General features: G+C 51.0%; 1 protein-coding gene across 1 annotated transcript; it reads right to left on the minus strand.

Moving 5' to 3' along the window:
* Positions 1–7895: 7895 nt before the first annotated feature.
* Positions 7896–10603, minus strand: LOC147412597 (olfactory receptor 6M1-like). The gene is made up of 2 exons (XM_086481194.1): positions 10422–10603; positions 7896–8880 (listed from the first exon to the last, which is right to left on the minus strand). The coding sequence occupies exons 1-2, from the start codon at positions 10601–10603 to the stop codon at positions 7896–7898; spliced, it is 1167 nt and encodes a 388-aa protein (XP_086337320.1).
* Between the last annotated feature and the right edge of the window lie 1104 nt (positions 10604–11707).

Raw genomic sequence — 11707 nt, forward strand, 5'->3', positions numbered from 1 at the left:
TCCATACAGTGTCAGACCTCAAAAAACTGCTTTTCCGACCAGTTCAGACCTCCTGAGGAGACCCTCGGGATCATCCACACTTGGAGAATGCTGCTCTAACCCCTTCTCTGAAAGAAAAGGCAGAAAGTATAAACCTTAAAATAAAAATTAAAGTCATTAGATGCACTTTGAAACCTTCCTCCTTCACTACACTATGAAACAACTCCTATCAGCTGTGGTGAAGAAAGTTACAGAGAGATCAGCAGCTCATTAAGGCATTTGGGGCTCATTACGTGACCCTCAAGTACTGAGAGAAGTCTGAAGAGACCTCTCCAGAAGTCAAAGTCAGAAGCAAAGCCCAGAAGTCCCTTGAAGCCCTGATTGGCCCCCCTGAGGGCACTTACTGACAAAGCCTCCCCAGGGCCTCGTTAGAGCAGATCACTGGAGGCCATGCTTGCAGGCAGGCCAAGGCCCTGAGCAGGTGGCTGTAGTGCTGAGAAAACCCTTTGCTTTGCTTTCGGAAGCAGAAAGGCCAAGCCCTGACCCTCAGGCCCTGCGAAGGCACATCCTGACACCCTCCAAGTTCCATCTCACCAGCCTCACTGGCAGAGGCAACTGCTCCAGCCAAGAGGACCAAGACCTCAGGCCTCTTGGACCTTTCAGCCTTGCTACAGCCCTTGGCCATCTCTCCTGCAGGCTGTCCTACCCTGACCCAAGCCTGCACCTCTTTCCCTTCAGGCTCTTGACACCCTGCTTGCTTTCCCACCCAGCTCTCACCCCACCATTTCTACACCTTTGCTCGTGTTTCTCCACTCTCGCTGGCCATTCCTTGAAACACAAAGCCATGGGCTGATCCAGACTCCCTCTGGGGGACCTCTTGCACCACAAGGCTACCCTTGGAGTGACATCTCTTTTTTTTCCTCTCCTCCAGTCTGAACCTTCAAAGCTGCACTTTGTGGAAGTTTCCTTCACTTCCCACTACCAAGAAAAGCTCTGTCAGCTCTGAAACCACACTTCAAAGCAGGTGCACGCTGCTCCTGTAGTGCCCTGAGCCTCCACTTAGCAGGCTAAAGAAGCCCAGAACCTTCATCCTCCCTGCCAGCCTCCAAACTCCAGCCTGGCAGATCTCCTCGGCAGTCCTTCGTTTCCTTCCCATTCCTCCAGACAAGGGAGCCCCAAAGCCAGACTCTAGTCATCCAGATGTGGCCACACCAGTGCTGAGTGGAGGGGAATGAGAGGTCCCTTGTCTGGGTGGCCACGCACCCGCTGAAGCAGCCCCATCTCTGCAGCCCCATCTGCAGCTGGCCTTCCACACGGTGAGCGTGTACCACCGGCTCCTATGGCATCCCTCGTAGTGCCCAGGCCCTTTTCCTCAGGGTCACTCCTGAGCTGCTCAGCTCCCAGCCTGCCCTCAGCTATGGCTTCAATCTGCCCCCATAAAGGACTCACCACTTCTCCTTACAAGGCTTCCTGAGGTTTCTAGTGCCAAATCCCAGAGATTTCCAAGGTCTCCCAGCAGTGAAGCACCATTGGACCAGCAGCCTGAGGAACTGCAGGGCACTACAGATCATAACAGGAGTCACTTGTTCAGTGATAGTGCTGACCAAGGGGCACGTTCCCATGGTGTCCAGCTCCGAAACACCAAAGGAAGGTCCAAAGCAAGGCAGAGTAGGACCAGGGAGGGAGGGGTGAACAGAGATGGGCTGTTTGCATGGGAGGGTACAAGGATGGTCAAAGGGAAGAAACTGTGACCAGGAAGGGATATAGAAGTAGAAAAGAAAAGGTGATGCTGTGTAGCTGATCAGGGCTGTTTGGGGGTACTTGACAAACAGCCCTGCATCTCTGCAACAATGCCTGGATTGGGACAAGAAAGCCACAGGTCATCTGACCAAACTTTCTGTTTCATGTCAATGGTCATCAGTCACCTGCAGGATTTCCCTCCTTCAGGAAGGCAGGATCTGTGTTGGATGGAAACACAGAATCATTCATGCCGAAAGAGACCTCAGGAGGTCTCTAGGCCAACCTGATGCTCAAAGGAGGCTCACCTCTGGGGTCAGAGCAGGTTGCTCAGGGCTTCATTCATTTGGGGCTGGAAAAGCTCCAAGGACAGAGACGACACTGCCTCTCTGTGAGAACCGCTGCAGTGCTTCACTGTCTTGGTGAGCAGAGTATTTCCTCCCTTCTTTCAGGTGATGCCCGTTGGCCCTCATCCTCCCATCAGGCACAAAAGAGTAGAGCCTCACTGCACTTTCTTGCTGATATCCAAGAAGATGTCGGAAGGCTGTGAGTGCTCCCCAGTCTTGTCCTCTCCCGGCTTTGCACCTTTGCAGCAAAGGTGGCCAACAGCATCCTGGGCAGCAGTAGGAAGAGCATTGCCAGAGGGTTGATGGAGGTGATCCTTCCTCTCTACTCAGCACTCCTATAGTTTCTTTTGCTCACCTCCTTCACGGTTTTCTACCCTACCAATTTCACCCACACTGCAGGCAAAGCTGCCCTTCACAGCAGAAGAGGTGTGACAACCCCTATCCATGCCCTCTTCCTGGATGGCTCTACCAGGTTCTTAGGGAAGGGGATTCTCACCATCAATGTGCTTTTGCTGGCCTGTCAGAGACACTGGCTGAGGTGAACCTAAAAGCACATATCCCAGCCAGGAGTCAAGGGCTGACCTATCAGCTACTGCAGAAAGATCACAGAATCAGAGAACGTGAAGAATTGCATCCAGGCGGGTTTTGAATATCTCCAGGGAAGGAGACACCCTGTTCCAATGCTCTGTCACTCTTACTGTAGAGAAGTTTTTCCTCATGGTGAGGTGGAACTTCTTGTGCTCCAGTTTGTGCCCGTTGCCCCTTGTCCTGTCACTGGGCACCTCTGAAAAGAGCCTGGCCCCATCCCCTTGACACCCACCCTTTAGATATTCATAAGTGATGGTAAGGTCCGTTCTCAGTCTTCTCCAGGCTAAAGAGCCCCAGGTCTCTCAACCTTTCCATATAGGGGAAATGCTCCAGCCACCTGATCATCTTAGTAACATCCATTGGACTTTCTCCCACAGTTCCCTACCCCTCTTGAACTGGAGGGCCCAGAACTGGACAAAATACTCCAGATGCGGCTTCACCAGGGCAGTGTAGAGCAGGAGAATAACCTCCCTCGAACTCCTTACGACACTCTTCGTGATACACCCCACGATACCTCTGGCCTTGTTGGCCACAAGCACACATCGCTGGCTCATGGCCCACTTGTTGTCTACCAGAGCTCCCAGGTCCTTCTCCGCAGAGCTGCTCTCCAGTGCGTCCACCCCCAGCCTGGACTGGTGCGTGGGGTTATTCCTCCCCAGGTGCAGGACCCTACACTTGCCCTTGTCAAACCTCATGAGGTTTTCCCCCCACCCCCAGCTCTCCAGCCTGTCCAGGTCTCACTGGATGGCAGCACAGCCTTCTGGCGTCTCAGCCCTTCCTCCCAGTTTAGTATCACCACCAAACTGGCTGAGGGTGTACTCTGTCCCTTCATCCAGGTTCCTTATGACTATGATACATAGGACGGGACCCAGTACTGACCCCTGGGGGGCACCACTAGTCACAGGCCTCCAGCTGGACTCAGCACCACTGAGCACGCCCCTCTGAGCTCTGTCCTTCAGCCAGTTGTCCATCCACCTCACTCTCCACTCGTCTAGCCCACACTTCCTAAGCTTCCCTATGAGGATGTGGTGGGAGACAGTGACAAAACACTTGCTGAAGCCAAGGTCACCAACAACCACTGCTTTCCCCTCATCCACCCAGCCGGTCATGCTGTCACAGAAGGCTCTCAGGTTGGTCATGCATGATTGTCCCTTGGTGAATCCATGCTGACTACTCCTGATAATCCTCTTTTCCTCCCCCTATTTAGAGATGGCACTCAGAACAAGCGGTTCCATCACCTTTCCAGGGATAGAGGGGAGGCTGACAGCTCTGTAGTTCCCCACATCCTGCCCTTTTTGAAGACTGTCAAAGATGACAGAGAGCGGCTTAGCAATAGCATCTGGCAACAGATGCATCCCGTCGAGGCCCACAGATTTTTGAGTTTCCAGTCCAGCTAAGAGATAGGGACCCAACCCTCCTCGACCAAGGGGCAGTCTTCCTTCCTCCACACTTCCTTTCCTGCTTCCAATGTCTAGCATTCCTGAGGACTAGCCTTAGCACTAAAGAATGAGGCAAAGAAGGCAATCAGTAACTGCCTTCTCCATATCCTGTCATCGGTGTACCCGCCTCATTCAGCAGGGGGCCCACATTTTCCCTGGTCTTCCTTTTGCTGCTGATGTATTTGAAGAATCCCTTCTCGTTGACTTTGATGTCCCTAGCCAGACTTAATTCCAAACAGGCCTTAGCCTTCCTCTTTGCACCTCTGCATACTCTGACGATATTCCCATATTCCTCCCAAGTGGCCAGTCCCTTTTCCCACATGTTGTAAACTTCCTTCTTCCCTTTGAGTGAGGTTTCCAGGAGCTCCTTGCCCATCCCAGCAGGCCTTCTGCCTCCTGTGCTCGATTTCTTCCTCAGAGGGATGCATCAGTTTTGGGCTTGGAGGAAGTGGTGCTTGAAGAGCAACCAGCTCTCTTGGGCCTCCCCACCTTCTAGAGCTCAAGCCCATGGGATCCCTCCAATTAGGTCTCTGAAGCTACTAAAGTTTGCTCTCTTGAAGTCCAGGGTTACAACCCTCCTGATTGCCCTGCTTCTTCCACACAGGATCCTGAACTCCATCTCATGGTCGCTACAGCCCTGTCAAAGGCCTTTCAAGATTCCGTGTAGACAACATGCTCTTCTTTCCCCTGTACGTTTTGGTTCAGCGATCCCTTTCTTGTCCTATAACTACCTGGGAATGGCTACAGGAGGACGTTTCACACCACCTACCCAGGGATGGAATTAGGCTCACCAGCCTGTAATTCTCCAAAATCTCGTTCCTGCCCTGTTGAAGATGGGTTTGACACCTGTGTTTCCAGGGACCCCAGAACCTCCCTGATTGCTCTGGCACTTTTGAGGGCACAGTCCACAACCACAGGCAAGGGTGACACAGCAAACAGGAGCCCTTGCATTGAGCCTGTCCAAGGCAGCTGAGATGAATGTCACTGGGCCAGTGGGGCTTGTTCCTGGAGTCACACAGAGAAACGACAGGGCTCTGCCAGGTCTCCACATCTGAGCTGGACTCGTGCACTGATCTTACCTGCAGGGGTGCTCAGAGACGTGAGTCCTTCCCTTGCACACACACAGGCAGTGCAGGGCAGGCGTTGTAGTGCCTCTCTGGCCTCCTGCTGCCATTCCCAGAGGCTGGCAAGCACCTCAGCCCTGCGTGTGTCAAGTTGCTCTGCACTGGTCTGAGATGTCCACAGCAAGAAAAATGGACGCAGGGGCATTGGTTCAAGGAAGCCCATCCCAGTGCTGCATTCAGGTGGTTTCCCACGGGACGTTACTGTCAATGTGAAGTGACCCTGAGACACTGCCTGTTTCACAGGCCTTCATGACACCCCCAGGAACAGCTGATGGCGTTTGTGCTCCTTCAGGCTCATCTCACCTCGTGGACATGATGTGCATTCTTACATCTCATCTGAACAATGAGGATTTGGATGTCTGACCTGGTCATTCAATGTCCCTCTGTGCCGGAACAAAGAACCTCTCTGAGCTGGGGTGAGAGGGCAGTGCTGGAAATGGTGGTTGTAACGGGGCTCCTCGATGACAATAGTGCCAGGGCACGAGGTTTAACCCAGGCTGGCAGCTAAGCACCACACAGCTGCTCCCTCCCTCGCTATCCCTGCAGCAGGATGGGGGAGGGAATCGGAAGGGTAAAAATAAGAAAACTCTTGCATTGAGATAAAGGTGGTTTAATAGGTAAAGCAAAAGCAGCAGCGCACACAATCCAAGCAAAAGAAGGAATTCAGGCCCTGCTTCCCACCAGCAGGCAGGTGTTCAGCCATCCCCAGGAAAGCAGGGCTCCATCATGCATGACGGTTACTTGGGAAGACAACCACCATCACTCTGTATGTCCCCCCCTTCTTTCTTCTTCCCCCAGGTTTTATCGCTAAGCATGACCTTCACATGGTATCGAACATCCGTTTGGTCAGCTGGGGTCAGCTGTCCCGGCTCTGTCCCCTCCCAACTCCTTGTGCACCCACAGCCTACTCCCTGGTGGGGTGCACTGAGAGCAGAAAAGGTCTTGACTCTGTACAAGCACAGTTTGGCAATAGAGAAAACATCCCTGTGTTGTCAACAGTGTTTCCAGCAGAAATCCAAAACACAGCCCCCAAAAAAAGTCTCCTCAGGACCTCCAGGTTGTGTATTTTGTCTAAACACACAAGGAGCACAGCTCCTCCTCTACACATCCACTCAGTCTGGAAAGAAAAGCAGTGAATTAGAAGGGGGGTACAACATCATGACTAGCAAAACACCACCGGCAACAGAAAATACAGACGACAGACTGGGCCTCTACTGAGGTACACGACAACTGCTATGCAGAGGAAGATGGGCAGTTTCTTGCTTCCAAATGACAGCCAGCCATCAGTTTCCACACAGCATCCTTGAGCGCCTGGTACCTCATGCTGTAGATGAGGGGGGGTTCACTGCTGGAGGCAGCACCAAGTAAAGCACTGCAACCATCAGATCCAGGAATGGTGAGAAGATGGAGGCGGGCTTCAGGTGGGCAAACATGGCAGTGCTGACAAACAGGGAGACCACGGCCAAGTGAGGGAGGCAGGAGGAAAAGGCTTTGTGGCGTCCCTGGATTATCCCACTGCATTCAGTGTCGGTGTGGCCTCCCCATGGCTACTGTGTCCCGTTCTGGGCCCCACAATTTTCAAGGATGTTGAGATACTTGAAGGTGCTCAGAGGAGGGCAACAAAGGTGGTGGCAGGGCTGGAAGGCATGTCCTATGAGGAACGGCTAAGGAGAGTGGGTTTGTGTAACTTGGAGAAAAAGAGGCTGAGGACTGACCTCGTTGCTCTCGACAGCTTCCTTGATGAGGGGACGTGGAGAGGGAGGTGCTGAGCTCCCCTCCCTGGTATCCTGTGACAGGGCAAGTGGGAATGGTTCAAAGCTGCACCAGGAGAGGTTTAGACTGGCCAGTAGGAAGCATTTCTTTACTGAGAGTTTGGTCAAACCCTGCAACATGTTTCCTAGAGAGGTGGTTGACACTCCAAGCCTGTCAGTGTTTAAGAGGCATTTGGACAACGTCCTTATGAATATGATTTATCTTTTGGTGAGAGGTGAAGTGGTCAGGCAGTTGGACTAGATGATCATTGTAGCCCCCCTCCCTATTGAACCATTATATTCTATAGAGGTACCTGGGCTCTGACACTCCGTCTCCTCAGTATGAGTCCCTGAGGCTACAATCCCATTCCAGATGCTGGTACAGACCAACTCAGTCTCATACACACACACAAACTCTGACGTCCAGTCACTCCGGTCTCTCAGTTGCTGGCACTAATGACACAAGGGCTGTCTGACCCCCTGGTCCTGCTGCAGTTGCTGCACTCACACCACTGTGCTCACAGGTTCACGCAGAGGACACACTGCCTCACCCAGGAAAGAGTTAGAAATAAAGTTTAATGAGAAGACAGAAGAGGTTACACTGGTCGGGGTCCTCCCCTAAATTTCCCATAATAAATCCTGTGCAATCCAAAAATGCTCCTGCCCTGCATCCCAAAAGGTGTCCTACACCTCCAGGCAAAAGTCCCCTTAGTCCAAGCTGCTCTCAGTGACTCGTCTTGATGGGTTTCACACCCGGACAATGGGGCTGATGGCTCTCCCAGGGCAGCCCTGGAAGGAGCTGGGACAACTTGTTCGTTCCCACAAGAACATCAGCCTCCCGAGGCATCTGTGTTTGGAGGTCACATTCATATGCACTGATATTATTTAAGAGGTGACAGCAGGTCATTGGAATCACTGTCCAGAAAGGCATCATGATGAGGGGAAAAGCTGTACTGTTGCACGGGCAATGGCTTTGTTCAGGGCCAGCATCACAGCCTTGTTTCTAAGGCTGTAGATGAATGGATTTAAGAATGGGTACAGGACAGTGTTCAGCAAAGCTACAATTCTGTTTGTCTCCAAGGAAACATCTTCTGAAGGACACACGTAGAGAGCAATGCAGCTCCCATATGCGATGGCCAAGGTGGTGAGATGGGAAGAACATGTAGTAAAAGCTTTTTTCCTCCCAGAGGCTGCTGGAAGGTGTAGAATACGGAAAAGGATGCCCATGTAAAATGCCAGAGTTAAACATAAGGAACCCAGTACGACAAATGGCAATAAGAAAGAGTCTAGTTTCCAAAGCAGGCTGGTGTCAGAGCAGGACAATTTGAATAAGGGGGAGTTGTCACAAAAAAAATGGCGGATCTTGGAGCCACAGAAAGTCAGCGTGTGGAGGAGGACCAGACGGTAACTCAAGAGTGTGATGCCTGTGACCCAAGCAGCAACAACCAGGCGGATGCAGAGCTGAGGCTTCATGATGGCAGCGTAACACAAAGGCTGGCAGATGGCAACATAGCGGTCAAAGGACATGACAACCAGAAGAGCCATCTCTGTGCAGCCCAGGGCAAAATAGAAGTAGGATTGGGCAAAGCAGCTGCTTAGTGAGATTCTTCTCCTACCAGAAGCCAGGATCACAAAGAGTTTGATGCTTGTGGAGGATGTAAACCAGATCTCCAGGAAGGACAGGTTGCTGATGAAAAAGTACATGGGGGTTTGCAGGCGGTGATCCATACACACGAGGGAAATGATGGTCGCATTCCCCATCACTGTTGTCAGGTAGATGAGCAGAAGGACCAGAGAGAGAAATAGTTGTAGTCTTTGATGAAGCTCTGAGAAACCCTCTAGGATGAACTCAGTAACTGCACTTTCATTTTCTGCTCCCATGCTCAATTTCAGTTCATCCTGATGAGGCAGAAATCTGGCAAAAAGCAAGTGTGATAATTTCACCGTCTGGGTGAAAAGTTCTGTCCTTCCTTCTCTGCTGCTTTCCTCTCTTGCAGTCTTCCTATATGACACAGACAGAGCAGTCCCTCAAGCATTTCTCCCACCTAAATTTTTCTGTTTCGCATTTCAGTGGGAGTCCTCACAGAATTTGTCTCTTTTCTACCCTTTCCAAACACTCACAAAGGATTTCTTTCTCCAGAACACATTTTAAAGAGGCTCTTAGCTATTTCACCCCATTCCTGGGTAATCCCAAATCCACCAAACCTCTGTCACACCTATGTGCCAAGCTCTCCTCTTCTATTGCACAAATACTAAACAATCAAAACAAATGAAATCAAATCAAATCTGTATGTTGAAAGCTGTTCTTTCTATTTTTCCATACTTGCCTTTTTGGGCTAGGAGTCCCCGAGAATCTGTTGATTTTATAATAAGGAATATCAAGTATCTCTTCTGTAATCCCCCGCTTTCCTCCATGGCTTCTTGTTCTCTGTTTCTTCAGGAGAGGACAGGGGTGGGAAGGGGGAATAAGGACTAAGTCTGACTTGTCTTCCTTAGTACTCTAAATACTGACTGAAATTTTCTGTGGTTCCACACAGTCTCATCTGACATCCGCCTGCACTGAAATGCAGTTGTTTCCAAACAGCTGCTCATTGCTATTACCCTCAAATATCCTGACCTAAACGCAGAGCAAGAGTGTCTGGAAGAGATTTGTAAGCTTTCTATTGCATGTCAGTTATAGGCTGGGAGGACCCAGCCTCTAGCTTTTTCTCTTGTCTCCATTGAGTATAGAGGGAGCCTCTGGGAAGCAAGTTCTCACAGGCACCTGCAGCAAAGTCGGTGACATTAACTGTTCAAGTCTCAAATCTCTGATGTACTAAGTCATTATTTTTTGAAATCAAAATACGCATCTAACAGAAGGAAGCACAAGAAAAGTACATACAATAACAACTGATGTTTTTCCCTTCATCTTTACCATTTTTTTTAGACATAGAAAGGAACAGAGCAGATGACCCCAGACACAGGATGATTCACAATGCAAGGGGAAGGGTGCGAGGGGAGGAGCCGGTCAGTTTGAAGCAGTGAAACAAAAGTTCTCCACAGGCTGTGGTGTCCCCTCAGGCTCTGTCCCAGGGCAGAATGGGTAGCATTAGGCAAGGAGCAAAATGGGAAGTTCAGGATAGGGTGGTGCTCCACGTTGGCACGACATTTCAGCTTGGGGCTCAGGCTAGTCTTACATCCCAAATGCCCGGCTTGTTCTTTGCCTCTGGTCTGGCACAGGGGAATCTCTGCACTGGGTTCATCTGGAAAACTTTCTGAGGTTAAACCACTGGCTGCATTTGAGAAAAAGCTCAAGCTCAGTCCCCTCCAGTAGTATGAGCGTGGTGAATCGGTGAATCGGAGGTGGCCGTCCCAGTTTCCATTTTCTGGGTCAGTTGAAACACTCAAAGGCTGATATCTTCTTACTCTGTTGGGTGGCATCTAAATTATCTAAAATTATTCTTCTCCAGAAGATACCTGCTTAGGGGAACCTTCAAATTTGCAGACAGATTCTGTTCAGGCCCTGCATCATCAAACACGCAGTCAGCATGAGAGACACAGAGTGAAGAAACAGAGGATATGCATGCGAAGGATATCCGGGTGAAAAAGGCCTTATCGTGGCTTTGCACAGAGGTTATCCTCAGGATGGTGACTATCATGGAGGCATAAGCCACAGTAGTCCCTGTGAAGGAGCTCAGCAGCGCAGCGGAGGAGAGAGCAAAGCTCCTGGTTCATAGTAGCTGGTGCCCGTGCGGGCTCCTCTCACCAAAGGGATGATGCCCCAGAATAAGCAGTCTCTGGACTGGGCACAGAGGGTCTGGTGACACACAAGATGGTGAGGCTGAGCATGGGCAGAGGAGCCATTCCCCAGCACGTGAACACGAACGCGGAGCACAAGTGGGAGCTTGCAAAGAGAAGAGCAATGTGAGGGCTTGCAAATGGCCCTGCAGCCATCGAAAGACGTCGCAACATATCGGTTAAACTCAGCCGTGCCCAGGGAGACAGAGAATGTCTGCAGCTCGTGAGCAGCCACAGAGATCTCTTAGTCTGCAACACGGGACTGACAAACATGTCAGGGGGAAGGACCAAAGCGAACCAAATCCATGGGTCGATGCTACAGGGGATGCAAGACCCCCTCATGACCTTCACCCCAGATGAGCCTGAGAGGGGAATGAGATGGGACCCGCTGTCTTCCCAGCTGTGTATGTGCTGCTGCTGGTGTGGTGGCTTTGAAGGAGAGAAGGGATGGAAAGAGGTAACAGGATTCAGGCAGCTCCTGCCCTGAGCCTTGAGCAAGAGTAAAGGAAGAGAACAGGGAAGTGAACAGGTGCAGACCCTTAGACACGAGAAGAACACAAACCTGCAGGACAGCAGCCAATGGGGCTAGCGGTAGGGACGTGTGGACAATGCCTGTACACCAATCACAGCTTATTTAGTGGCATGTATACTAGTAGAGAAAAGTATATAATGATGCTGTAGCAAACAACAAAGGTCTTCGATTCACCCTCGATCGGATTCTGTGCCCTCAATCTCCACAAATGGCGCCCAAACAGGGACTTGAATCGTGGCAGTGAGCGACCGGTGGAGAGCCCAGCCGAACAAATAAAGCAGCAGAGTGAGAGCTGCTGTCTGGACAAGTAATCACCTAGGAAAACAGGAGAGTGGCTGGGAACCTGACTTAAGGAGTAGCTGATGTGGTGGCAACCCCGTTGAACTCCCCAGGATGCTGAAAGGAAGCAGGATCATGAAGTCACATTAATCTT

The sequence above is a fragment of the Leptosomus discolor genome, unplaced genomic scaffold (genome assembly GCF_034619465.1).
Source record: "Leptosomus discolor isolate bLepDis1 unplaced genomic scaffold, bLepDis1.hap2 HAP2_SCAFFOLD_28, whole genome shotgun sequence".
Classification (NCBI taxonomy): domain Eukaryota; kingdom Metazoa; phylum Chordata; class Aves; order Leptosomiformes; family Leptosomidae; genus Leptosomus; species Leptosomus discolor.

What these genes read in the sequence shown, in the direction of transcription:
- LOC147412597 (XM_086481194.1), bottom strand. Translation starts at nt 10,603, where the DNA reads ATGATAGTCACCATCCTGAGGATAACCTCTGTGCAAAGCCACGATAAG. An exon ending in TTGAAGGTTCCCCTAAGCAG is followed by an intron (nt 8,881 to 10,421) that starts GTATCTTCTGGA and finishes GCTTTTTGCCAG; the next exon opens with ATTTCTGCCTCATCAGGATG.